The sequence below is a fragment of the Vulpes lagopus genome, chromosome 5 (assembly GCF_018345385.1).
Source record: "Vulpes lagopus strain Blue_001 chromosome 5, ASM1834538v1, whole genome shotgun sequence".
In the NCBI taxonomy this organism is placed as follows: domain Eukaryota; kingdom Metazoa; phylum Chordata; class Mammalia; order Carnivora; family Canidae; genus Vulpes; species Vulpes lagopus.
Genome location: NC_054828.1, coordinates 25743722 through 25769128, shown reverse-complemented (window position 1 = coordinate 25769128; position 25407 = coordinate 25743722). Strand labels below are relative to the sequence as shown.

General features: G+C 45.3%; 1 protein-coding gene across 2 annotated transcripts in view; it reads left to right on the top strand.

The window, feature by feature from the left end:
• NPAS2 (neuronal PAS domain protein 2) overlaps positions 1–25407 on the top strand; it is a 158469-nt gene that overhangs the window by 96225 nt on the left and 36837 nt on the right. For both annotated transcript variants that reach the window (XM_041756923.1, XM_041756924.1), the window contains exons 4-7: positions 4513–4604; positions 9327–9416; positions 19539–19659; positions 20678–20791. In XM_041756923.1, coding sequence (XP_041612857.1) covers positions 4513–4604; positions 9327–9416; positions 19539–19659; positions 20678–20791 — 417 coding nt within the window. The remainder of the gene's footprint in view (positions 1–4512; positions 4605–9326; positions 9417–19538; positions 19660–20677; positions 20792–25407) is intronic.

The window sequence follows — 25407 nt, the reverse complement described above, 5'->3', positions numbered from 1 at the left end:
CACAGCTCAGAAACCAACCCCGGGTCAATAAATATAAGCTTCCCCAATAGATGCTCCTTCCTTCTATCTACTTCTGCTTTCCCCAGAAGTAATCTCTATTTTGACTTCTAATACTAGAGGTTGGTTGTTGGGACCTTATTCAGATGGAATGATATGTTATGAACATGATGCTTATGAGGTTAATCTGTGTTCTTCCAGCGTTGTGGCTGGTTTGTTTTTGTTGGTATATAGTATTTCATTATATGAAGTTACCACTTGAGTCTATCCTTGAACTTATGTCTTTCTCAAATAACCCTCTTTCCCTTTTACCTTTTTCCCTCAAACCCTTTTACCTCTTAGCATTGACCACCCTGCCCCACTGCTCACTTATGGATGGTACAAAAAAATTGAAGCAGAGTTAAGAGCGTTCAGGAGATATTAGCAAGCAAGAAGAGCAGAATTCTTTTTTTCCTTAACTATGACACCAAACATAATAAAGTCAGAAGTGTCAGGTTATTGAGGAGATAATTACGATTCTTCTGTGCTTACAGTGATGCTTCTCTTTCACAGAACGTTTTCCTAGACAAGATGATTTCATGGAAGAGGGCACAGCTAGGACATTAGAAAGTTTCATTATTCTTGTTATTCTTTTATTATTTCTTTAATAATTGTATATACCTATTAAAAAGATGACAGTAATGATATATCCTCCTTTTTTTCCCAAAGCTGTCCAGAGGAGTGTAAAGAATATGTTAATTGCTTTTGTTAAAAGTCAGGGAAGAACAATCAAGCAAGATTGGAGTAAAGTGTTGCAGCAGTATTCAATTGCCACAATAATTTAATCAGAATGATTATATTTCCTAAATAATGATTTAGCTAAGTGAAATAGCAGGTTGGTTCGATTACCAAGATATTTTGTACAAATTACTCAAACTAGGTCAGTGCCACTGAGAAGCAGGACAGCTGTTAAATAGGACAGCTGGGATCAGGTTCATCAGTGTGACATTTATGCTGGGCTCTGTCCGCTGCAGAATTACAGAATTGTCAAATTGGGACCTGGAAAGGATCACTCAGCAGAAATGCAGCCTCCTAACACCAGGAGCGCCTGTCTCCATCTCACCTTTTTTTTTTTTTTTTTTTTTTTTATAAGACTAAGGCCTACTTTGCACAGCTCCCTTAAACCCAAGCCTGATCACCTCTGGATATCACTCACCCTCTGTGATTTTATTTTATTTTATTTTATTTTTTTATTTTTTATTTTTTTTCCCTCTGTGATTTTATATCCCAAAGAAAGCAGAAAATTCGTGGCAGATTTTATGGAGAAATACCAAAATTTGGATTAAATTTTTTAAAAAATATGTAACTTTAGTTATAATCCAAATGGACATGAACTCCATAGGCATCCACAGTAGGGCAGAGAACAGCATTATTATTCAGGGCTCACCATGAGCCAGGGAGGCATTGTTCTAAGGACTCTTGTATAATAACACATGTGAGCTGCATAGCAGCTCCCCTTAGTTTCATTTCACAAATGAGACAACCAAGGCACGGAGATATTAGGCCACTCACCCGAGTCACACAGCCAGGGTGGTGAATCTATATGAGGCAGTTTGCCTCCAGATCCCAAGTTTTAATACTATACCATACTGGTTTTCCACAAGGCACAATTCATGGGGCTCTTATGGATGTTTGTGCTCTAGCTGCCCATTAGTGTAGCCATTTAGACTACTGGTTCTCAACCTTGGCTGCCCATTAGAATCACCTGAGGAGCTTTTAAATACATATAACTGGGTCACACCTCAGAGACCAATAAATCAGAATACCTAGGGGTGGAACCCCAGTGGTGAGCTGGAGCTGGCTCATCTTGGCTTGCAAAAGATGATTGTTAAATTTTCAGGAGTTTTGCAAGCCAGATGACAGCTTACAATCAGCCACTGTGGGAGTATTTCCCACCATAGAAATGGGAAAGCACTATAAATCAAGGTGCTTTTGTTTTGTTTTGTTTTTGGTAGAGATGGAGAGCCTTTTACTGGCACACTACTGGGAGAGGTACAAGCGTCTTATTTTTAAAGCTCTCCAGATGATTCCAGTGTGCAGCCAGGGTTAAGAACTGTGAATTTAGACATGTTTTCTGCCTTCATGATACAGGAAGACCACATGATAAGAAAAGATGATTAGTTCCGGATAGGCATTGTAATTATTTATAATAACTCTTTCCTCAATAATCTCTCAAGCATCCCCATTTTCCCAGCTTGGGAGATAAACCTTGACCTTGGAATGCATACCTATTCTTTTTGAAGTAATCCAAATCAAAATGAGAACCTGACCATGGTCCTTTATAGATAAATTCTATGTCATCAGTATCTGTTATAAGAAAGAAATCCCTAAATTATGTAAATAACAAGGTGTATTGTACATTCTTATCCACACCCATTTAAATGTTACTTCTACAGGGCCAGGCTGACCTGCAAGCTTTCTTCTTCTTGTGTGAATCTCAAATGGATTTAATGTGATTTTTTGCCAGCAGCATTCATGCCCCTTCAGTCTGTCTGCCTTAGTGGATAGGGGATGGGGTCATGTGGAGAAGCTGCAATACAAAGCGAAGTATCTGTTGGACAGGGTGACCCAGCTTGGTAGAGAGTTTCTGCCCCATTTTCCAGACTTTCCTTTGACCACATATAGCCCAAAGACATACTCCTCCTTGTTCACAAACACCAGGAATGATTGGGAGGTGAGCACTCTAGGGCACAACTGCAACTTACACTACAGTAGAATTTTGGAGTTCAGCTGTTAATTGTAATGTTTTCCTTCAAAAAAAAATGCTTCTAGGTGGTTTCACTTCCCTTACTAGTTAGAAACTACTTCACCACATCTCTTTGCTGATCCTGCCCTATCACCTGTCGCTTGTGATATTAGTCACATCAAATGCCAGTGGAGACATGATTATAACACTAAACTTTATTTCCCAGTTGAACATTTTTTTACTTAAGACATTTTATCTAATATATATATATTAGATATTAATGTGCTGTGAAGTGAGCCTTCACTTACAAGGACTACTATCAAATTGTTGAAATACAAAATGAATGAAATGGCTGCTCTCAATATCATTATGCTGGTGTTTATAAAGAATCTAAGTCATACTAAATGATCTAAAAGTTACTTACAGAAAAGAAATGGGCCTTTTATTTTCCTTTACTGTTAAGTTGAATGGACCACTATCTAAATCAACTTTGGACTGTGAGGAGACTCTTCTCCTGGACAACTCATCTACAGCTTGATCCTAATGATCAAAAGAACAGTACACATGAGTTTGTGTGTTGGGGGAAGGGGGAGAAGATTTATGGCATTAATTTATTAACATGGTCTTGCTAGATCTCTTTTCTAAGTGATCAGACTGCAGCAACCATTTGAGGAAATGAGAGTTTCACCCTCTCTTGCCTCAGCTGGCACCCCAGAATCAGCGCTGGCCCAGAATTGTGTATAGCACCCTGCCTCTGCTTCCCAGGATGCATTTCACCTTGTACAGCCTCTGGCCACAGTGGCAGGAACATCTTGTTCTTTCAGAATCTGGGAGGAAGAAACCATCCCAGTAGCACCAAGAAGATAATCCCTAAAGAAACCTCTCACTAGATCCAGTGGAGCAAAAAGCTGGTTAAGATGGAGGATAAGCTGAAGGAAAAAAAAATATCCGACACAGCATTTGAGCTATCTGTAAGAATCTTATCAGAGACACTTTAGTAATAATACAAAATACACTTTCAAAAATGTGAAAGAACTAGCGTATTTAAGGAGTCCTGTGTATTCCAACAACAGTCCTGTGTATTGAATTTACGAACATGAATAACATCTTTTGTACAAGGTAGTTACAGAAACAAGCTAACTATAGACCAATCCAGAAAAGTCTTGGGAAGAATAAATTCTGACTTTAAAAGCAACTAAGTAACATGTTATTTGTCTAACACATTGTACATCAGTACCTGGAAATACTGAAAAATAGTTTACATTCTGCATAGACACAGTCCGTTATTTACTACAAGCCGAAGATGTGTCTGGAATTTTGAAAATCCCGGATCTCTTAAGTGTTTTGCTTTGCCTTGACCAAGAAGAGGCAGCTTAGGACTGTGTCCTACCATCCGGGTCTTTGTTCCCATTGCCTTGCTAGATGGCAACTGCCGATGGTGGGCTTGGAGGCGTAGAAATTCAAGGGCATTGTGCCACCTGCTACTGGCAGGCACTACGGCCACACAGAGGGTGGAGCACTCTTCTCCTGAAGCCTCATTAAAAGGGTGTGGAAACATCCAGAGACGCCTTTAAGCCCATTACATCCAAAGTTCCTAGTCCTTAGAAATCAGGGTAACATATTTCCTTATACTGGCTTCTTTAAACAACACAGGAGTTTACACAAAATTACATAGAAATACATGTGCTTCATTTGTGTTCTTTTTCGTTTGTGAATTCGAAGTCCAAGGTGCTTTTGAGTATAAAAGTTTATTTACGTTTTTTTTTGTTTGTTTGTTTGTTTTTTTGTAGAAGTCTCAGCGCAAACGGAAATCTGTGATATTCAACAGGACTGGAAGCCTTCATTCCTCAGTAATGAAGAATTCACCCAGCTGATGTTGGAGGTGAAATGCACTTTCAGATTAGCTTAATTGGTTGCAAATCAAAATGTGGCTGCTTGTTCCAGATAAGATAAGACCCTGTGCCCCGAGTAAACAACTTTTCTCAACCCTGGAAAGAGGTCTTGAAACAGACACCCCTTGAAGCTCTGCATGCTGTTGCTTATTTTTTGGCTACTGAATTTGGCAATATAAGCAAGAATCCCCAAACCGAATGGGAGTGTGTGCTGTGGCTGTCATGACACCAGGGCGAGCCCATTCTTGGTCTCCCAACTAGAGGACACCCAGTGGGGCACCTGGGAGGGACAGGTGCAGGTAGGTAGAAGGAGGGGAAGGAGGGAGGAAAAATTAAGTCTCTGCACTGCCTTTTTGGCTCAGAGTCTCCTCTTTAGAATGCAATGATTATATGACTCTGTGTTTCCCCTTAGTAGAACACATGTTGAAAACAAAAGCCTTCTTTTAAAGTTAGGCTTTTAACTCGAGCTCCTATTATATCAACATAGCATGTGGGTGTCTACCGTAAGTGACCCTGTGCCTCCCCGCCCAGCACACGCCCTTTCTGGGCTGGGAAAGATGCTCACGTTTCTTCCTCTAGAAAGTTAGGTGCCCACACCCATCTGTGGGGCTCTATTTGTGGAAATCTGGCCGAGATGGGCCAGTGGCCTTCTTCGGTGTCCTGTGTTTACATTTGGGCGAAACCCATCTGTACGGATGAGGGTGAGTCTCTGCAAAATCATGTGGCGGTGTGCTCTGACTTCACAACTGGGGATTAGGCTGCGAGTGTATGGACATAAGAGTGGAGGGAGAGAAGGTTCCAGATGTGGCACGTCTGGGCCCTTGACTTAGAAGAGGAAACTGGGACAAATGAGTTCAGTGAAAGGAAGTTAGACGCTGGCTGCTTGTCAGTGGTTCCTGGCAGGGTTTTTGGAGAGTGGCTTCTTTCTATACTCATCTTAGGTGCCTGTATAAGACTGATGTAAACTTTAATTTACATACATTAACTATGCAGAAAACAGAAAGTACTGGAGTAAGAAAATGCCAGAATGAAGATGTCCAAATATTATGAAATATAAGCGCATTAATGAACATTTGCATAAAATGAAAGATACTTAAATCTACATGTGAACTATATTTAAAGAAAATACAGAACTTTCTCCAGAAGCAATGCATTTTAAGTATGTTAAATTTAGACCAGCTTGTGAAATATAATGTTGAATTAATGCATCATTATGCTACTTTACATAAACCATTTTATCTTTTAATTCTTAGGGACAGTAGTTAAAACGCATAACCCTATAGCATCCAGCCTCTTTTTAAAAGCCTGTAGCACATCCTTCTTTTTTATTCCCCCTACTGAGTTTCAAGATATCAAAAATGTTTGAGGAAACAAGACTTTTATAAAGTTAAAAATGGATACATGTTTGGGCTGAAAGGCAGGCCTGAGATTTGGGAGACTGGAATTTCTAGAAAAAGAAGAGTTTAGATTTCTCTGTGTATTCTTTGTGCACTTTCCCCTGCTCCCAGTATAGACTCCTTGAAGTGAATCTGAAGGAATCATGCCCAATGAGTGAATTAAGCCTGAAATTAAGCCTGTACAACAGCAGGCCTTCTGGGCAAATTGCAGCTTTGAGGAGCCTGGAAAACCCAACGACGAGTACTTCTGATTTATCTGTTTCAAGCTTCTGTTCCAACCTGTTGCTCTTCAGTAGACACAGCCCTGGTGATGAGTAACTAACTGCACCTCCAGTATCTTCTCCCAGATGGCCCGGGCCCTTCAAGGCCCCCACAGGATGATGTTGTCATCATTTGCCACAAGGCAACTTCTTACTTGTGTGTTTCGTTTTCCAGCTCTGCAGCCTCTCTCTCCCTTTCCAGAGCCATTTCAGGGACTGTGAGGAATTCAGAGGCCATGTCTTGGCAACCATGAGGTTCTCTTTTTAAACCAGGACAAGAACCCATCAGGCCCCTGGGTGCTGAACCACTGGTGCCCTCTGCATGTGAATCCCTCCTCCTTCTCTCTTCTCTCAGAAAGTCCCCAGCCCAGAGTCCAGGAGGACACACACGGTCTTGGGGTTTGAAAGAACAGAAATGACTTGGCTGCAGACCGGCCAGGCAGGTACAGGGCCAGCGGGCAGAGATGATGGCTACGAACCTCTGAACAAGTTTGCTCAGACAAGGGGGAAGCTCTCGTTGACTGGCCGTTAGGAAGCTTGTAGCATTTCTTCTGAAGTATATTCCAGAAAGCTACAGCCATCCTTTCTCTTAGCCCAAAGGTTGTTCCTCAGCAGCACAAGAAGCATCAGCATCAGGAATTGGCAGAAAGGCCTGTTTTCATTTCTTTCTCGTGTGTGGTGGGTATAAGATTGGGGCTGTTATGACATTTTTGGTGTCCCCAAAGCTGCCGTCACTTAGAGACTTTGCATTGAGTCCCTCAGATGGTGCTGATGGGACCCTCTAAAACCCCAGCAAGTGTGCTCTGAGCAGTGACTCAGCGCCGCTCTCCTGCATTTAATGGGAAACGCCGATAAGCTGATGAAAGTTATCTTCCATCTATAAATACCTTCAGCTCTTTGACACCCACATGCTTTACAAATCCAAGAGGGGCTCACTGAGCAAAAAGATCATTTATACTCCTTCCTTTTCCCCAGTGTTCTGTCCTGGTTTTTCCAGAGGTCCAGCTGACATCCCCAAACACACACACACACACACAGCTCTTAAAATTCACCTCCAGGAGTGCCACAAATGTGACGGAGAAAAAAAATTAGGGAAAGAAACAAAAGGTACCAAGATGTACCTCTGTGTTCATCATAATCTATAAATCTCATTCAAGAGTTCTCAACCTCAGCCCTATTGACACCTCGGACCTCATCATTCTTTATAGGGGGGTGTCCTGTGCATTGTAGGATGCTTCAAAGCATTCTACACCCACTAGATGCCAACAGCACCCACCCCAGTAGCGACCACCAAAAAGTCTGCTGGCATCATTAGGTGTCCCCTGATGGGGTAGGAGGGTGCAAAACTACCCCCAGTTGAAAACCACTGATGTAACCCAAAAGGGTGAGGTACACTTAAGAAATATGCTTTAATATGCTTTAAATGCTGCAATAGGTAAGCATAAAATAATAAATGACCCTAGTGTTCGTTTTCCTGGTAAAGAGAGCTCCTCCCATTCTGGCTCTGTGCTCTTCCTGTGCAATCAATGGACCGTTTCCGGTTCCTGTTGCAATGCACTTAGCTGCACCCTCCTAACTGAAAGAATTAGTGCCCCTTTGGCCGTGCAGACCTCCGGTAACAACCTGGGAGGATCTAGCTGAGTGCATACAAAACGTTTCTAAGCACTTATTTCAGTGCGGCTTTTTTTTTCCTTAAAGCAGAAATATTCTCACATTTGAAGATGATATTTCAAAGATACATACAGTAAGAGTAATAGGTTTACAGTAACTGTCCACCTGAGCATATTACTCCCTCGGAGATTCCTGTTCCAGTGGGTTGGGCTTGTTTTCATCTTTGCCATCTATTGCAAGGACCCGTACAGCCTGTTGCCAGGATGACCTCATTCAGGGCTGAATTGCATCATCTGAATTTTAGAAATCGGCTTTCAAATGTGTCTTATGGAAGCATCGTGAGCAACCAATAAGGAATCTAAAAACAAACCAGTGAAAGTGTGAGAAAACAGGGACAGCCTACATCCTTTCTTTTCTGTCAGAAGCACCTAGAAATATTACTCAGCCATTAGAAATGACAAATACCCACCATTTGCTTCGATGTGGATGGAACTGGAGGGTATTATGCTGAATGAAATAAGTCAATCGGAGAAGGACAAACATTATATGGTCTCATTCATTTGGGGAATAAGGAAAATAGTGAAAGGGAATAAAGGAGAAAGGAGAAAAAATGAGTGGGAAATATCAGAAAGGGAGACAGAACATGAGAGACTCCTAACTCTGGGAAATGAACAAGGGGTGGTGGAAGGGAGGTGGGCAGGGGGTGAGGGTGACTGGGTGACGGGCACTGAGGGGGGCACTTGATGGGATGAGCGCTGGGTGTTATGCTATATGTTGGCAAATTGAACTCTAATAAAAAATAAATAAATAAATAAATAAATAAATAAATAAATAAATAAATAAAAATTAAAAAAAAAAAAAGAAGCACCTAGAGCAACGTGCCTCACAGTAGACCTTCAGTAAGTAACATGAATGTGTTTACAAAACAGCTCCTTCAGGAGGTCTTCCTCCTGTGGCGATGAGGGTAGGCAGAGGCCGACCCTGACTGACTGTTGTTAATGGACCTGTTAGGTTCTGTATCTTCTGATAAATGTTTACTGCTGTACTCAAAGTGATATTGGGGGCCAGGGGATGGGAAGCATAAAATATCACTGACATCTTTTTGATGGGAATTGTGATATTTCTGATTCAGCCCAATGGGATGCTTATCATTAAAACTACTTAGGTCATTTCCATGGCTAGATTGAGTTTCAGGATACCAAGAGGTCAGATTTTCCAGGGAGCCCTTTAGTGCTTCGAGGGAAGCACTCTGCCTGGGCAACACAAATTCTGTGTACGAAACCGTCCTGTGTGCAAAGTCGAAAAGTGCAGTGAGGTTCTCCATGGAAATATTCTAAGAATTACAAAATAAAGTCAGTGTCATAAGAGGGGATCCTTTGCTTCAGTGATACCCTCCTCCATAAAGGCACCACTAAGGAGCCTTCCACTGTTGGATTCTCTGCAGGCCCTGGACGGCTTCATCATCGCAGTGACGACCGACGGCAGCATCCTCTATGTTTCTGACAGTATCACGCCTCTCCTTGGGCATTTACCGGTAAGTCTCTGCTTCTGCTGGCCTTTGCCAGTGAGCATCACCATCTCATCTTGAGAACCACTCAGATCCCAGATCAGGGGGGGTGTAGGTCTGAGGGGGTCGGTGTGTAAGAAGGGTGCAGGAGTGTCCTCCACAAGGCCGAGGCCAGGGTCCCCAAGCCTTCTAGAGGAAGGGCAGGTGCAGGAATACGCTGTTCTGGAACAAGCAAGGCACCAAGATCTCGACATGCCTAGACCCGACAGGGGGACGTGGGTGCAGGTCCTTACCCTCTGTGCCCTAGAAGCTGGCGAGAGAGTCCTGGCACAGTTAGTAGATTGTAGAGCCTATAAAGAGGTGGATGGATATCCTGCAAAGGGAAAAGCCAGCCTCCTGGGTCAGCCGAGAGCCGGTGGAGGAATGTGCAGCAAGTGGCTGAAGATGGGATGTGATTTGGGAATCCCTGGGGACATGTCTGAGATTGCAAGTAGGTGGTGACACTTAATTGTAATAAAGGATCTGTGCCAGGGGTGATAGGGGTGTGGGGGTGCAGAGGAGAGTTGAAATGCTCTGGGGAAATGTGGATAGACCAGGGAGACCTTGAGGAATGAAGAGGTTGTGGGCAGGAGGACAAGCTCTGCCGTCCCAGGGGAGACAGGTAGAGGCTCAGAGGCGGGGTGGGTGCTACTTGACAAAGGGCCTCCTAGATGCTCCTCCCTCCCCTTCTTCCTCCTTCTTTCCCTATCGTCCTCCTCTCTGCCTCTCCTCCTCCCTCCCACACTTCCTCCTCTCTGCATAAGCCTTGTTGGCACCCTGGTCACCCCCAGTCAGGAGGAACTGGCTCACTGAGCAGTACCTGGCTGCTGAAGGAAGGTGGGGAGTCCACCTCTGGAGGTCCCTCAAAGGGGTTTGGCCAGCCTTCCATTTCATGGCACACTATTATTTATTCCTACAGAGCGTGACCTTGAATGACAGCTCTACCAGGAGCATCCAGATGGGGATTAAACCTCCTCTCTCTCTCTCTCTCTCTCTCTCTCTCTCCTCTGTCCTCCCCAGAAGCCCCACCAAACCACTTAGCCCCTCCACTCCCCACTCCCAGCACATCGGTGGATAGGTAGCTGGCGGATGTAATAGGAAGGGCAACCTTATTCCTGGTTCCTGTACGAAGGAAATCCTGGGCCTGGAAGATGCAGGAGGACCATGGCCTCCTCTCTGTAGCCACACCTGCTGGGGAGCAGCATGGCCTTGCTCCATGAGCAGCTGGCCTTCCTTGGGGTGATGAGCCCAGTTTGCTATTGGCCCAGGACTCCACATTGTCCTGGGGTATGCTTTTCCCCAGAAGCTACTCCCCATTGCATCGTTTCTGCAGATCATGCTGTGTAGAGATCAGAGCCACTGTCCACAATTTTCCTTTGCTGGTCACTGTGTGGTGTAGCCCAGAAAAGCAGTCTTTACCTTGCTAGGCAGATGCCTTTGCGTTACCCCCGTTACCTATCCAACCTTTGTTTTCAGCCCACTCCCTGCACTATCTCCAAGGTGCATTAGATTTGGGACATTCTGTCTCCTCCTGAAGCTGTCAGAGAGGCTTGTTCTCAGCCCCAAGGAGGCAGGGAGCCCCGGTTTTGCCTCGGTTTTTTTGAGGCCAGAATAGTGATGAGGCTGATACAAGGAACACAGAAGTGACCCCATCGAATCAGCCTGGCTTTCTTGGGCTGACTTGAGGTGGGTAAGGAAGGAAAAGGTGATGGGGTACTTCTTTGGAGGAGTTTGTGTTTTGTCTTGAATGGACAGGACTGGGCCACGACAGGCGCTGATTGAAAGCAATGACACGGAGCCTCATTAATGACCTGGGAATGAGATGCAAGAAGAGCCCAGAGCTGTTTGAGTAAACAGGATTTACACTGTTCTGCTTTATGCTCTTGTAATTATCTGGTGACCCAGTTGCTATACATGGCAGAGGGGACTTAGAAAGTGAGTTGGGAATTCTGATTTCAAATTACAGAGCAATTTAGGACCACCTTTATGAATTATTTTCTAACTCTGGAAGGATCAGAAATTATCCTGCCTCTAGCTTATCAGTGCTAGACCCATGTGAGTCCTGAGTGCCTTTATGTAAACCCACACCTAGACACACATAGAGTCAGCCTTTAAGCTCCCCAGTGGAGGTGAGCCCAGGATGGACAATCCCCAAATTCAACTTCTGCTTACTTCTACCTCATATTATCTGGTTTTTACCAAGAGCACCACCTTCTCTTCCTTTCTTGCTTAGTATTCACTGGCATCTTTGCTCTCATATATATAGGCAAGGGCGATTAAGGATGGAAACTTCCCTGGTATCCATCAGTAACCAGCTGGTTGAGCAGAGGAGAGGGGTTAACCTATTAGAGGTTAATACCTCTATCACCTCTACTTTACAAAGGAGGAGACCCAAGGTGGCCTAGCCAGTGAGGGGCAGAGCAGGGCTTAAACCAGGTGCAACTGCTTGCAGAGCCCAAGCTTCTTACCACTCTGCTCTGGTGTCTTCCTGATGCCAAGGATTTAGGTTGCTGTTCGGGAATTCTCCTCTTGGTTTAATTCACTTGTATTTGAACTTATTTATTACTCAGCATGAGCCCAGGACTTGTCCATGGATGATGTAGCCATTTAAAAGTCCCATGTGAAAAAAAATAAAAAATAAAAATAAAAAATAAAAGTCCCATGTGAGATTATTCTTCCTTAAGGGTTTGCAATTTTGTTCAGAGATTTCACCTGTCAAACCATTAGAGACTAATAGGAAAATAGCTCAACATTTATTGAGCACTTACAATGTACCAAGCACCATGAAGGGTCCCTTACATGAGTTCATGTGTGTAAAGTACTTAGAATAGTACCTGGCACAGAACTAGAAGAGTATCATATTTGCTGTCCTTATGCTGGAGAATTATAATTCTTAGGAAGAGAAGATGGAGAACTGAAAGGTAGTGATCAGTCTTCTTGGGATAGATGGCCATTGAAGGAAGGCACGTCCAATGGAGATGCAGTATGGGCAGAGGGCAGGAGGCTATGGGCCCCAGCAGCGGTTCCCCCTGTTGGTATCATAGGCTGGCCTGCCAGGGGTTGGGTCCCACTGCCCCTTGAGTGGCCTGGGACTGGAGGCCCATCATTGATTAGGAAGGTTGGGAGATAAAAAGCGGCAAGAATTCCTTTCTTTTTTTGAGATTGTCAGTCTTACTGTCTCTCTGTTTCCTTCCACCTACTAGAAACTCAGACATGGCAAAAGCTCACATGATACATTTTTGTACAGCAACTTTCTGATGAAATATTCTAGAAGTTTCTTTACCAATTTGATAGAAAAAAGAAAATAGCTCAAAGCAGGAAATGATTTTAAGACAAAGTCAAAGCTTTCCTGTGGTGGTGACACCAGCACATTTCGGTGTCTGGAATTAACACAGGCAGCCAAAGAAGAAATGTGGGTGTAGCGGATGAGCATGCAGATGGAAAACCAAGGGCTAAAGGGAGCTTCTGGGATGAAAACCTTCCAGAAAAGATCTAAGGGACTAAGTCACATGCTTCCAAGGGACTTGGGAAAAAATATGGCTGAGGCAGAACCAAATGAGAGACCCAAAGTAGGCATAAGCTGTATTTCCTTTTTGGACTTTTGTTTGAGTTTCTAAAGAATCTAACTTCCCAGATCACTGTTTTAATTTGTTAATGGTTGCAGGGTTTGCTTAATATACTGCGCCTGTACCCAAGTAGAAGTCCTACCTCTGGCCCTGAGTAGAGACTCAATGTGCCCAAGTGTTTACTGAATGAGTGGCTGAGTTCATAAATGGAGCTGCTACCTCGAGAGCAATTGCAAACAGCTTGGCAGGAGTGGAAAGTGCCTCAAAAGTGAGGAATATGGGCATGGACAGGACCATTTCCCCAAAGGAAAATAATCTAAGGCGCAAGTGATTATAAAGATAGAGAAATCTACAGACCAAAAAAATACTTCCAGGGAATGCTGGTTCTCCCAGCGAAAGCTCCAGCAAGCAGTGCAAGATGAAAGTGGAATAAAGGGCCAAGTCCCCATGGCAAGGGTCACAGCAGGGAGAGGAGGTCACCAGAAAGGAAAGATAGAGGCGACACAACACAGCAGCAAGTCCACGAAACACCTTCCAGAAACGCCGCTCTGCCCTTCCTTCCCCACTCTGCCCTCACCTGCCAGAAGAGCCCACCTGACCTGGGGCATCTGGTCAGAGGTGGCTCTGGGTGGGGGCCGAGCTGAGGGTCGCACGGCCTAGGAGGGGTGTGGCTGCATGCAGCTTGGAGTTGGCCACAGGTTAAAGGGGTCTGGGTCACCAGTTAGATTTCCTTTTTATTTTAATATGCCTTTTGATTTTTATAAAGCATGCATATAAAAGTGTATAAAAAGCATACATACAGTGTTTAAATTAATAATAAACTGAGCACAAACGTACAGCTGGCTCTCACGGAGGTGAAGAAACAGAACACGGCCAGGACTGTAGACGCTCCTGTCTGTTCTTTTCCCATCACACCCCACCTTCCAGCCAGAGAGGACCGTTTTCCTGGCTTTTGAGATCATTGCGTCCTTGTTTTCCTTTGTAGTTCTACCAACGTTTGATTCGTTGCTCAGCCCTATAATTTAGTATTCCCTTCTGGTAAACTAACGAAAATAGAGTCATTTAGGAAATGGACTCCTTTTGCTCGACATTGTAAGATCCATCCATCTCACACTGTTAGCAGTGACTATCACAGGTTGATTTCACTGCTGCCTCATGTTCCACTGGGGGGATGTGCTAAAATTTCTGCATCCGTTCTAGATTGGAACTCTTGGAACGGGCTTTTGTGGATGTGCTGCATGTGTTTCCTGATGAACATTTCGCAAGCATCCCAAAGAGAACTCTGTAGAACGGCCAGATTGTAGAGTAGGTCCCGCCTCACGGGCACCAGGTGACACCAGGTTGTTCACAGTGGTTGCACCAGTTAACCCTCCACCAACCGAGCTGAGAGTTCCAGGCGCTTCATGTCACAGAATGAGGATTGCCAGGCCTCTTCGTGTTGGTCAGTTTAGTGCGTGAAGGCACCGCGCAGAGTGTTAACTTGCTTTTCTCCCAATTGCTAATGCGATTGAGCGTCTTTGCCTAAGCTTGTTAGCCATTTGGATTTCCTCTTTTGTGAACACAGGGCTTGTTCGGGTATTTTGCCATTTACTACTGGACTGTCTGGCTTGTTTCTTGTAACTTGTAGGCATTCTTCCCACGTTCTTGACCCTAGTCCTCTGTCGGGTACTATTTGAATTGCCTCCTGCTCATTCACTCTGCCTTGGGGATACAGGTTCAGCTAAAGGCACAGCACCCAACACCAGACACATGAGCTCGACAGCCTGGCAGACGAGGATGCAGGGCCACCCGGGGCTGCACCCTGGAACAGAGTGAACCAGCAGGGGCTGTGAGAAACAGGCTTCATAGTAACAAGAGGGTGGGGATCCCCCTGCTCCCCACAGGGGTGAGATTGGCTTATTTGGATAATTCTGCAGGCTGGCAGGGAGCTAAACCCACTACTCAGGGATGAGCAGGAAATGTGCCCGTCGCCCTCCATAAGGGATTCTTCAGCTAAGGGACCTCATCCACGGGGGCAGAGTATGAAGGAGAACTGTCAGTTGGGCCCGTTGAGGCCGTCCCGATTTTGCTGGGTGACAAGGCAGCATTTAATACTGAGTCTTAATTTTGGAACCTACACCATGATTTATGCGTTACAAATATATTCTCTCATTTTGTGGCTCACCTCTCCCTCTCTAGGTTCTTCTCATGAACAGAGACTCTTTAGAGTTGGCACTTTTGATATTCCTAACCAATTCTTCACTACTTCGAGGTCAAAGGCACTCCCTGTACTGTCTTCTGAAAGCATTAGTGTCGGGCCATCAGTTTGATTCTGAATCTAAATTGCATTAAAGCATATCGGGTACGCCTCCGACTTCCTGTCCCTGTAGGGACACCGAGGCCCTGACTGCTCCCCCGAGCCCACTCCTGCCTCTTCTCGGTCTGACGCTTCTCCAGGACTTCTCACTGTGGCCAACGCAGCTCCAGCCAGAACTGCCAGGGCCCTTTCGGGGTGTTACCGACAGAGTGTCCCCCTCAGCCTACTTCCAGCTCAGCCGGGCGGCTTCTGTGTGCTCCTGTGGAGGCTCACTTAACTTTGCTGGGTACCACTGAACGGGTGCTGCTGGCTCCTCGGGAGACAGGACAATGCCTTGCTGTGTCCCAAGGCACTTCCAGATCATCCCCGGGGTCCCCAGGGGCGCAAGAAGAAACAGGGGAGATGTGCGGTTTGGAACTAGGACAGGCCTTCACAGTGGAAGTATCCTTGGTAAAGAGTCTTGAGAAAGCAAGCAAGGACACATCAGTAAGTTGGGGCGGAGGAGCGTCTGTCTCCAACAGGTAGATGATGTTCCCGACCCTGAGGTTCAGCCGGGGAGACGGCTGTGGATGGCACACCCGCCCCCCTGTCTCTCTAATTGCTGTCATTTTAATAAACAGAGCGCAGCTCATTCAAGGGACCGTTCGGTTGCAGATGTAATTTACTCCTCTGGAAGCACAGGGTTTACATTTCCAAACTATCATTGTTTGTGTTGGTTGTCGACACATGGAAATGGCATAATAGTAATATAATAGGGAACACATAGGGAGAGCTTGTGGGTGCCAAGCACGGCTCTGAGCCCTTGCCGGGCGGTAACTCATAATCCTCACCCGCCCCCACCCCCCACCCCAACCAGCCTCTATCCGGGCTCCTTTATGTGGTGCAGAACCCAGAGCCCGGGCCGCCCCGTCACCCTGCTCTCTGCTCTACTCACGTCAGGGGACGGGGGCTTCCAACTGACTCCCCGGGAAGAGGCCATGGAGTGCCTTAGTCATCCTTCTCTTGTATCTGCAGTGTCTTTAAGAAGAAGGGCGACTGTCATCTGTGAGCATTAGTCATCAGCTAAACAACTAAAGGGAATGAGCTTAAAATAAAACCAAGAACATCAGAAGGAGCTTGGAGAGAGCCCGAAGGAGAAAATGCTAGCACAGGCCAGTGAGGGCTTGGCACAGTCTTCGCCAGCAGAGGTCAAGCCCGGGTGCACTGGAGCTGGGAGGCCCTCCTTTCCGTCCTCCTGTCCTTCCTGTGGCGGCCCCTTCTGCAAGGGGGAGGGGGCTCGTCTGGTTCCGTGGGCCTCTTCCCAGGGTGAAGGCGGAGGCCCTCAGTGGACGTCGGGAGGACCGTGTTGTCCGTGACCTGTTTGGAGCCTCCGTGCGCGTCCCATCTCCCTTCCCCGCTGCACGGTGCCTGCGCAGACCGACCATCTGGAGCCTGGTGGTGCCCTGGGCTCCGGCCCTCGTCAGGCCGGGAGGCACAAGCACAGTCCTGCCCTCCCGACCCCTCCGGCCCCAGCGGGCCTGGCCCCGGACCCCACCCCAGGCATACAGGACAAGGCACTCGCTCCTCTGCGGCCTTCTGAGTTCTCGCCTCATTGCCCTTTGCAGCACCTGCCTCCATCGCTCCCTTCCTCCCCTGTGATGCTTCTGTGCGTCTGTCTAGAGTAGCCCGCCAGACTACCCTGCCTAGAGTACCCCACCTAGACTACCCTGCCTACAGTACCCTCCCTAAAGAACCCTGCCTACAATACCCCGCCTAGACTACCCTGCCTACAGTACCCCGCCTAGACTACCCTGCCTACAGTACCCTGCCTAGAGTACCCTGGCTGCCCTGTAGCCACCATCTTGCCCCTCAGAGCCTGCTCAAGGACCCTCCCTGTAGGACTCATTCCCTGGAGCCTCTCTGTCCTCGTGTTTGGATTCGGTACACCATGCTGTGTTCTAGGGGTGCCTTGTTCTTAGTCCTGTTGCAGTGTTTGCCATCCCCTTCTTTCAGCTAGTTGATGCATTTTTCTCAAAGGCCAAAGCACCACACGATGATGGCAGGCACACGGGTGAAGAAGGCTGTGCGTAAATGAACAAGAACTTCTGTTTGAGAACTTTTGTGAATGGTTCCTAAACACCTGATCACACTGAGTGTTGAGTGATTGCTGTGTGCCCTTTGCCCAGAAGCTCATGCCACCCTCACAGCTTCCTCTTCTTTTGGTTGAAGTAAAGCACAGTCCAGAGGGGACAGAGCTTTTGGTCCTGACCTCCGGGGCTGTCTCCCCTTGCTGTGACACAGGCAGTCCCGTCTGGGCAGACCTGCCTTCCACCAGCAGTTACAGGATGGCAGGACCAGTGCAGCAGGGGGCTTCAGAGCCACACTCGTGGGTGCTTTCTCAGAGGCAGTGCCTTCAAAGCAGGGACCTGAAGTATATATAGGGGTCAGCAGAACACGAAGAGAGGTGTGCATTGTCCTGCAGCCAGGGGAAGGCCCGGAAGGAAAAGCAAACCTGGCAAACTAGAGAAGAGGAGGTTTGGAGGGTGGGTAGTATGGAGCCTCAGAAGTGAATTTGGAGGTTCAGGCTTTGTCTTGGGAGCATTTGGCAGCCAAGAGACAGTTTTGTTTTTTTGAAGTAATATCTACACCCAACATGGGGCTCGAGCTCACGACCCTGGAGATGGAGAGTCACATACACGATGGACTGAGCCAGCCAGGCACTTCCACCAATAGACAGTTTTAAGCAAGATGGTGACCTGACCTGCTACAAGGCTCCTTCTGTCCTGCTACAAGGTTGGACAGGGACAAAAGTTGACAAGGGAAGACCTGTTTGGTCAAGTCATTTCCCAGATAAGAGATGATGGTGCTCCAGACTGGAGGTTGAGGCCACGGAAATAAAGAGAAGCGAGAAGATCTGAGAGACTTTGAGGGAGCGGTGTGTCACAGCACTTGGACATTGTTTGGATGTGAAGATGAGGGCAGGAGGGGGAGAAGCTGAGGATGCCACCAGGGTGTCTGGTATGGACAAGTGACCAGTTGGCAATATAGTAGGTGGGATCATGGAGCATAGGGAAGGAGGAGATACGAATGTAAAAGAATGATGTTGGGAATGTATATCAATCTCTGGTCCCCAAGGGGCACACAACAGAGAGTTGTCTGGATATATAAATTTTAAGAGTGTATAAGATCACATAAGAGTGTTTAAAAATATGGGAAAAGATGAGGTTATCGAGGGAGACTGAGGAAGTAAGACATATCCCCATCTTTCTCTCTCTCCTCTGTCAACTCCCAACTGCACTGGTGAATATGGGAGCCACTAGCCACAAGTGGCTTTTTAAATTCCAATTAAAATACAATTTAAATGAAATACAATTCAAAATTCAGTCTTCAGGGGCACCTGGGTGGCTCAGTCAGTTGAGCGTCTGACTCTTGGTTTCAGCTCAGGTCATAATCTCAGGGTCATGAGATCAAGCCCCACATTGGGTTCCCAGCTAGGTGTGGAGCCTGCTTGGGATTCTCTCTCCCTCTCCCTCTGCCCCTCTTCCTGCCATGCATGTGCTTGCTCTCTCTCGCTCTCTCTCTCTCTCAGAAATAAAAATATAAAAAATAAATTTAATTTTAAAAAGTCAGTCTTCAGTCATACGAACCACATTTCAATGCTCATAGCCATGTGGCTGGTGGCTTTTATAAGGGACAGAGCACATTATAGATCATTTCCATCATCACAGACAGTTCTGTTGGACAGTGCTGTGTCTAGATTCAGTGTTGTATTTTGCATCCACAGTGCCCAGGCACTCAGAAAAAAAAGTACAGCTCCTTTGGGGAGAATTCTAAGAAGTAAACAGGTGTGTGTTTGCTGGCCTAACAGCCAGAAAAGGAACCCTTTGCATTCCTCAGGGCCCTTCACATGAACAAGTGGGCCTGACTAGGGCCCCTCACTGTCCCGGCCCAAACACAGGGGTGTTGGCAGGTGGGGGTCCTCCGGGAGGCATTAGGACTCTCACCATGGTTGTCTGACTTAACTCTTAAACTTCTTTCTGGGGCCCATCGGCAATACTGTAGCACATTTGCACTGAAGCAAGTAAAACATCTTAGATTATAATTCAGGATTACAGAGTGATAGATTTGAGTGTCTTCACAGGAAAATGGATCTTCAACTTTTCATATCAGACACCAGTTCTAAATTGTCTTCAATGTTCAGTTTGGGCTTTTGCTTTTGTTTTTCATCCTCGTTGAGTATGTACCTTTGTTCTTTATTTTCTTTTTCAGTCAGATGTCATGGATCAGAATTTGTTAAATTTCCTTCCAGAACAAGAACATTCAGAAGTGTATAAAATGCTTTCTTCCCATATGCTTGTGACAGATTCCCCCTCCCCAGAATACTTAAAATGTAAGTTTAACTTTACTGGTTTTACAAGATATAAGAATTTTACTTTTGAAAGGAGGTTAGAATGAATTAAGAAGGGAGGACTAATTTTAAGAACAATTTTCCTTGCGACTCAGAATATTTCCAAGATCCTTAGAGGTATATTTTAAATTTAAAGCTAAAACTGGAGTTTGGAATATGTATGACATTTAACTTCTCTGTGGAAAATTTGAAAGCACAGTGCTTAAGAATAAGAATTTGTTTTTGCATGTAACACAAGAAGTTCTTTTTTATTTTTTTAGACATGAGACAGTCTTTTGGTAACAAACAATGCAAAAATCAGTGCCCAGTCTGCTTATTTTAGAGGACACTGTAATGCCAGATTTGTATGATAACCAAGTAACCAACTGAAAACTGAATAATTAGGTCAAAACTCCAAATTCTCTTCTCCTGAGGCTGTCATCTGGTTATTTATATACGTTTGCAGTTTTTATGGCATTGTAAAGTTTTCCTCAAAATTGGCACCCTGGATGGAAGGCCAGCCTTGGTGGCTGCTGAACTGTGTGTCCCTTAATGAAGCACATATGTTGACGGAGGTAGTATGAGTGCCTTGCACTTACTTGTCCAGGCTTTGGTTCATCTTCCATGAATAATTTGTCCTGTTGTACATCTGATTTTACTTCAAAGCAACGTGAAAAGATTAAATTAAAGAGAGCAGCTCTATATGAGCAGCTTTATTTTAATACACCATATGAAAACAACCGGAACTAATCAATGCCGACATAACCAACCACAGACATCTGTGAGCAAATTAAGACTAATTGGGCCCAAGTACAGAATGCACAATATCTACATAAACTATGGGGGGAAACCCCCTGTTCTGCAGAGGTTATAAAATCACATCCAAAAGTCAGTCGTAATGAGAGAAATATCCTGGCCGTGTGTAGACGAAAGCCCAGGAGTTACACAAAGACACAACTTGTTTAGTCTAGAATCTATGTTATATTCACGTTCCTTTTCTCTTTTTCCTTTAACGGCCCAGCTGACAACGATTTAGAGTTTTATTGCCATCTTCTCAGAGGCAGCTTGAACCCAAAGGAATTTCCAACTTATGAATACATAAAATTTGTAGGAAATTTTCGCTCTTACAACAATGGTAAGCTTTAATTGTCATATAATTGCGACAGTGTCTTTTATCATGCAAACGTGCACATGGGGGCATAAGAATCACTGAGGGAGGAGGAGTGAGAATATGTGCTTTTCATATTTGCATTTAGATTTTCATGTTCCCAAGATGCGTTTTGTGCTCATAAATGTTATCTCCCGTTCAAGAAGAACACACTCCCACACTTGTTTATGCCGGGGCACTAAGTCCCACTGAAATGCACTTTATTCATTTATTTATTTTCAGGCTGATGGAATAGTTCTGTACTGTAAGGAACAACTTACAGTTAATAAAGAACAGGCTCAGCCTACACACAGCCGAACAGGGTTCATTGTGACATGAAGATGCATATAACCTTGGTTTCTGCATCTTTATTCTCCTTTTTCCATTACTGCTGTGAGCCTGCTTTCTTGAGTCTGGTATGCAGATCTTTTGCTGCCTCTGACCCTAATGCACAGGAAAGGGCCATTTTTTGATGAGCTAGCAATCCACATTGGTGAATTATCAAGCGGATTAGCCAGGCAGTAAAATCTTACTCTCGGAAATTACCCAGATAACTAATGGTCCGAGCCCTGGCTGCACCTCTAAACTAGACCTACACCCTCAGTTTCACTTTTGACCTGGGGAAAATGGGAATGCAAGCCTGATGCCCGACATTCAGCAGTCTGAGCCCCCGCACCCAGCCCCACTGGGAAGCCCAGCACAGGCCTGTGTTTGGTTTGCTCCACACTTCAAACCTCAACACAGAACAAATCACTTTGGATGATCTAACATTTCATAAAACCACAAAGATGCGGAAAAAAATGGAAGGAAGTGTTGACAGGGATGGCAGAAAGAGAGGAAGAAAGGAGAACTATACCAAAGGGAAACCAACAGGGGAAGATAAGGTACCAGGGAGTTGATGGCAGCCCAGGCTTGGGCAGCCCCCAATGAGTCCATTTCCCCACCAAATTAGTCCCAGAGTCTCCATTAGAACTGGCCAACATAATGGCCCCAAGTCCTAATGCTGAGGCTACCCGGGATCTTCCCTTCGCCCTAAGACGATCCTCTGTTGTATGTTGCTTGCATAAATATACATGCTTTTATTCAGAAGGCTCCAAGTAGATGCTAAGCATGTTGGTCCTGCCAATGTGATTTTCAAGCCTTGTTCAGGGTTTATGCCTGGATGATGGACTCCATGGCCAAGTTGGGGCCCTCTGGGAACCTACCCAAACAGGGTTCAGTGTTCCTGAGTGGTTGGAAGTGAAGAGAAGTCAGCTTTCACCAGTGGGGCCCTAAATCTGGACTACAAGGGAAAAGCCAAAGCCAGACCATGCCTAACCTGACTCATCTGAAAGGTTTTCCTAAACCTCATGAGATAAGTGTTTCATGAACCACATACCTAAGCAAATGGTAGCTGGTTGAGCTACCTAGTTAAAGAAACTAACCTAAGAGGCACCTCGTAGAGGTAGAGCACCCAACATGATGCCAGCCCTGGAGCAGAGTACACTGGGTGAGGTAGTTTGTTAAAATGCAGATTCCAGTTCAGGAGATCTGAGGGTGGGGCTGGGATTGTGCAATTGGAAAAGCACCTTGGGGTTTTGGTGAAAAGGGGTCATGGACTTTGAGAAACACTGCCCTATTGTAATACTAAATGCCATTCCAGAGGAATTCTAATGGTACTCCTCCCACTGATGGCACTCCTTCCAACAGCTTCATCCTTGAATCAGTAGGAGCAGTGGTTTGGAATTTGCTTAAAATGTGCGCTGTGGCCGTTGTGCCAGCTGTCAGAATAGCAGAACATCCCTTGTGGCTGTGAGCGAGGAAGGGAAAGGCACCCTGGCCCCCAGAGTGCCAAGACTGTGGGAATTATGGGACACTGCTCCCACGTGTCCCCATGACAACAGCACACCACTTAATTAAGGAACCGACATGTGATTGGCTGGTGAGCAGCAGTCGCATCCTTTGTTAATTTACATTTCCACAACTCTCCCTTAAGCTGCTGCTGAATATCACTTTGAAGCTTCCTGTCACTTCTCACATTTTAGAGGGTTTCAAGGAAAGAGGCAGGCTTCATTGTGAATACCTGGGTTTTTGTTGGTTTTTTTTTGTTTTGTTTTGTTTTTTTTAACTAGCAGAGCTTTATCTTCACTCCAAGTTGAGACATTGTTTGTTTGCCTGAAAGAATGTGTGGAAATTATGTGTGATTTTTTTTTGAAACTGTTACTGCTATAAACACACAGCACTGAAAGTGGAAAATTTAAAACCAAGAGTGCCAGAGTGTCTTTCTAGAGCCTGTTGAACAAACCAAAGTTAGGGGGCTTTCTTGAGACAAGAGTCCCCAAACGTAATTGTGGAAAACTGAAATATAAGTCTCACTTGAATGAAAATAGACAACAACAAATGTCAGAAACGAATGAATTTCTAAGATGGAGCCCTGTGAAATCACCTACGTTGAATAATTTTTGACCTCTAAAATATGGTTTCACATACTTTAGGAAATACTTCAAATTTGATTTTGTAGGTTTAGTTATCAATAAACATTAAGCAATGGGTTAATGAAAATAGCACACCTTAGGAGGACTTCCTAAATCCCAGGGCCTGGGCTCTGTCTTTGCATTGATAATCTCATTGAATCCTCCCACCAAACTTATAAGTGGTACTGTTGGCACTGTCCCATCTAAACAAAGGAGGAAGCTGATGCTTGTGAGAATCTGAGCTGCACACATGGGAAATGGGGAACCTACACTCATGCCTGTTCTAACCCTGAGCTCCGACCCTTAACCCCAGTGCTTTGCTGCCTCCCACAAATCTATGTTGAAATTAAACATGTAGATGCAGCACACGGGCCTGTCCCTGCCACCTGGCATGCTGTTGGTCAGGATGTCCTTACCTATGCACATCAGATGTCCTGCAGCCATGTACCAAGCTGTTTTAAAGGTACCCAAGCTTTATTTTAAATCAAATATGGTGAGACAAACAGAAATGGAAATGACTGTCAGGAAAGAAGAGGCTTATACTCATAGATCTCTCAAAACAGGCACAGCACACCATGGAGGCCACATGGGAAAGCACTGGGGAGAGATCAGGAGGCAGGGTGAATGGGAGAAGACATGGGCAAGAGCCTCTAGTGTGATTTCTGTGGAAAAGAATGAGCAAGGCAGTGGAAATAAATAGGCTTCAGTCTGACTAGTTTGAATAATTTTAGTGGGCCCTTGGGTAGAGGGGCTGTCTCTAGTTGTCAGATACCTGGGTGATTGGGGCAAGTAGCTGGTAGCCCAGAGTGTGAGAGACCCATAAGGAGATGATAGGAGTGTGGGTTCTAGAGGGGTTGATTTGCCTATGAAAGGTGCTCTGGAAGGTGAGTCATTGACTGTTTCTAGGGATTGGCCAACTCTGAAAGGAGCAGTTCCTCTAGAGTCAGCAAGGCCCCAAATGTCAAAGTATCAAATACAGAAACAAGACAATGTGGTTTGTACACAAGCCACTCCATGCAACTTCCCTGAGTTCCCAGGCATGGCATACATTTGAAGCAATATGTAAAAAAAAAAAAAAAAAAGAAAGAAAGAAGAAAGAAAGAGAAAGAAAGAAAGAAAGAAAGAAAGAAAGAAAGAAAGAAAGAAAGAAAGAAAGAAAAAGAAAAAGCAATATGTAAAGTATAGAAGAAAACGGACTATGAACATTGGTTTGATTTTAATAGAATACCTGCTCACTTAAAAGAACTATAGAACTATGTATGAAACCCTACTCTAGCCCACTATCAGGAAAAGTTCTATCATTTCTGTAGAGCTCTTTAGGGAGTGTGGCCTGGTTCATTCTTAGTTGATGTCAGGAAGATAAAAGGCTCTCATCTTTGTAAATAATGGAGTGGAAAGGACAGTGACCCTTACTCATCTGTGAGCTTATTGCACCCCTTCCTGGGCCTATGCAGTCCTTACCTGGTACATAAATAAGGCTCAACACAAGTATGTTGACCTAGACTGAGGCTTAGCCATCCTGGCCCTACACGTATAGGTGCTAGGGGACAGAAGCAGGATTCAGACCCAAATTTTGACTCACAAGGAAATCAGGGTTCTTCCTGAAAACTGATAATAGAGCTCTCCTTGACTGACCCCAAAGCCCACCTGGAAATAGAGTAGTGGCTTCTAGAAGGGCCCCCACTACTTCTTGAGCCTTTAATCCAAAATGAAGATGAAATCCACTTTTGTACGTGCCAGGTAAAGTGGGACGCGTGTAACTTCCAGTGGTTTGTGAATTGTCTGCACTGGAAGGCCCAAGCAACCCTGTGTGGTCAGTGTGTGGTCATCTTTGGCCTCCACTTGCCCCCTGCCATTCTGTGTCCCCTACCCCCATTGAGTTCCTAATTGCCTGGGCTCCCTGGGTACTCCCTCCCCAGTGACTCAGGCGCCCCCACTAGGACTGTTCCTGACGCACTCTCTTCCCTGCCTCTTGTTCCTTTGATCAACCAGCTTGCCTTAAGGCTGCTGGAAGCACGAGCTGCCACTCAAAAACCACATCTATAGGAACCTTTGGGCCTAAAACCAAAGGGCAAAAAGGAAAACGTGTAGGTTCCAGGGCAGGAAGACAGGTGACACTGATCCAGAGAGAGATTTTGGTGACCCTTAAAT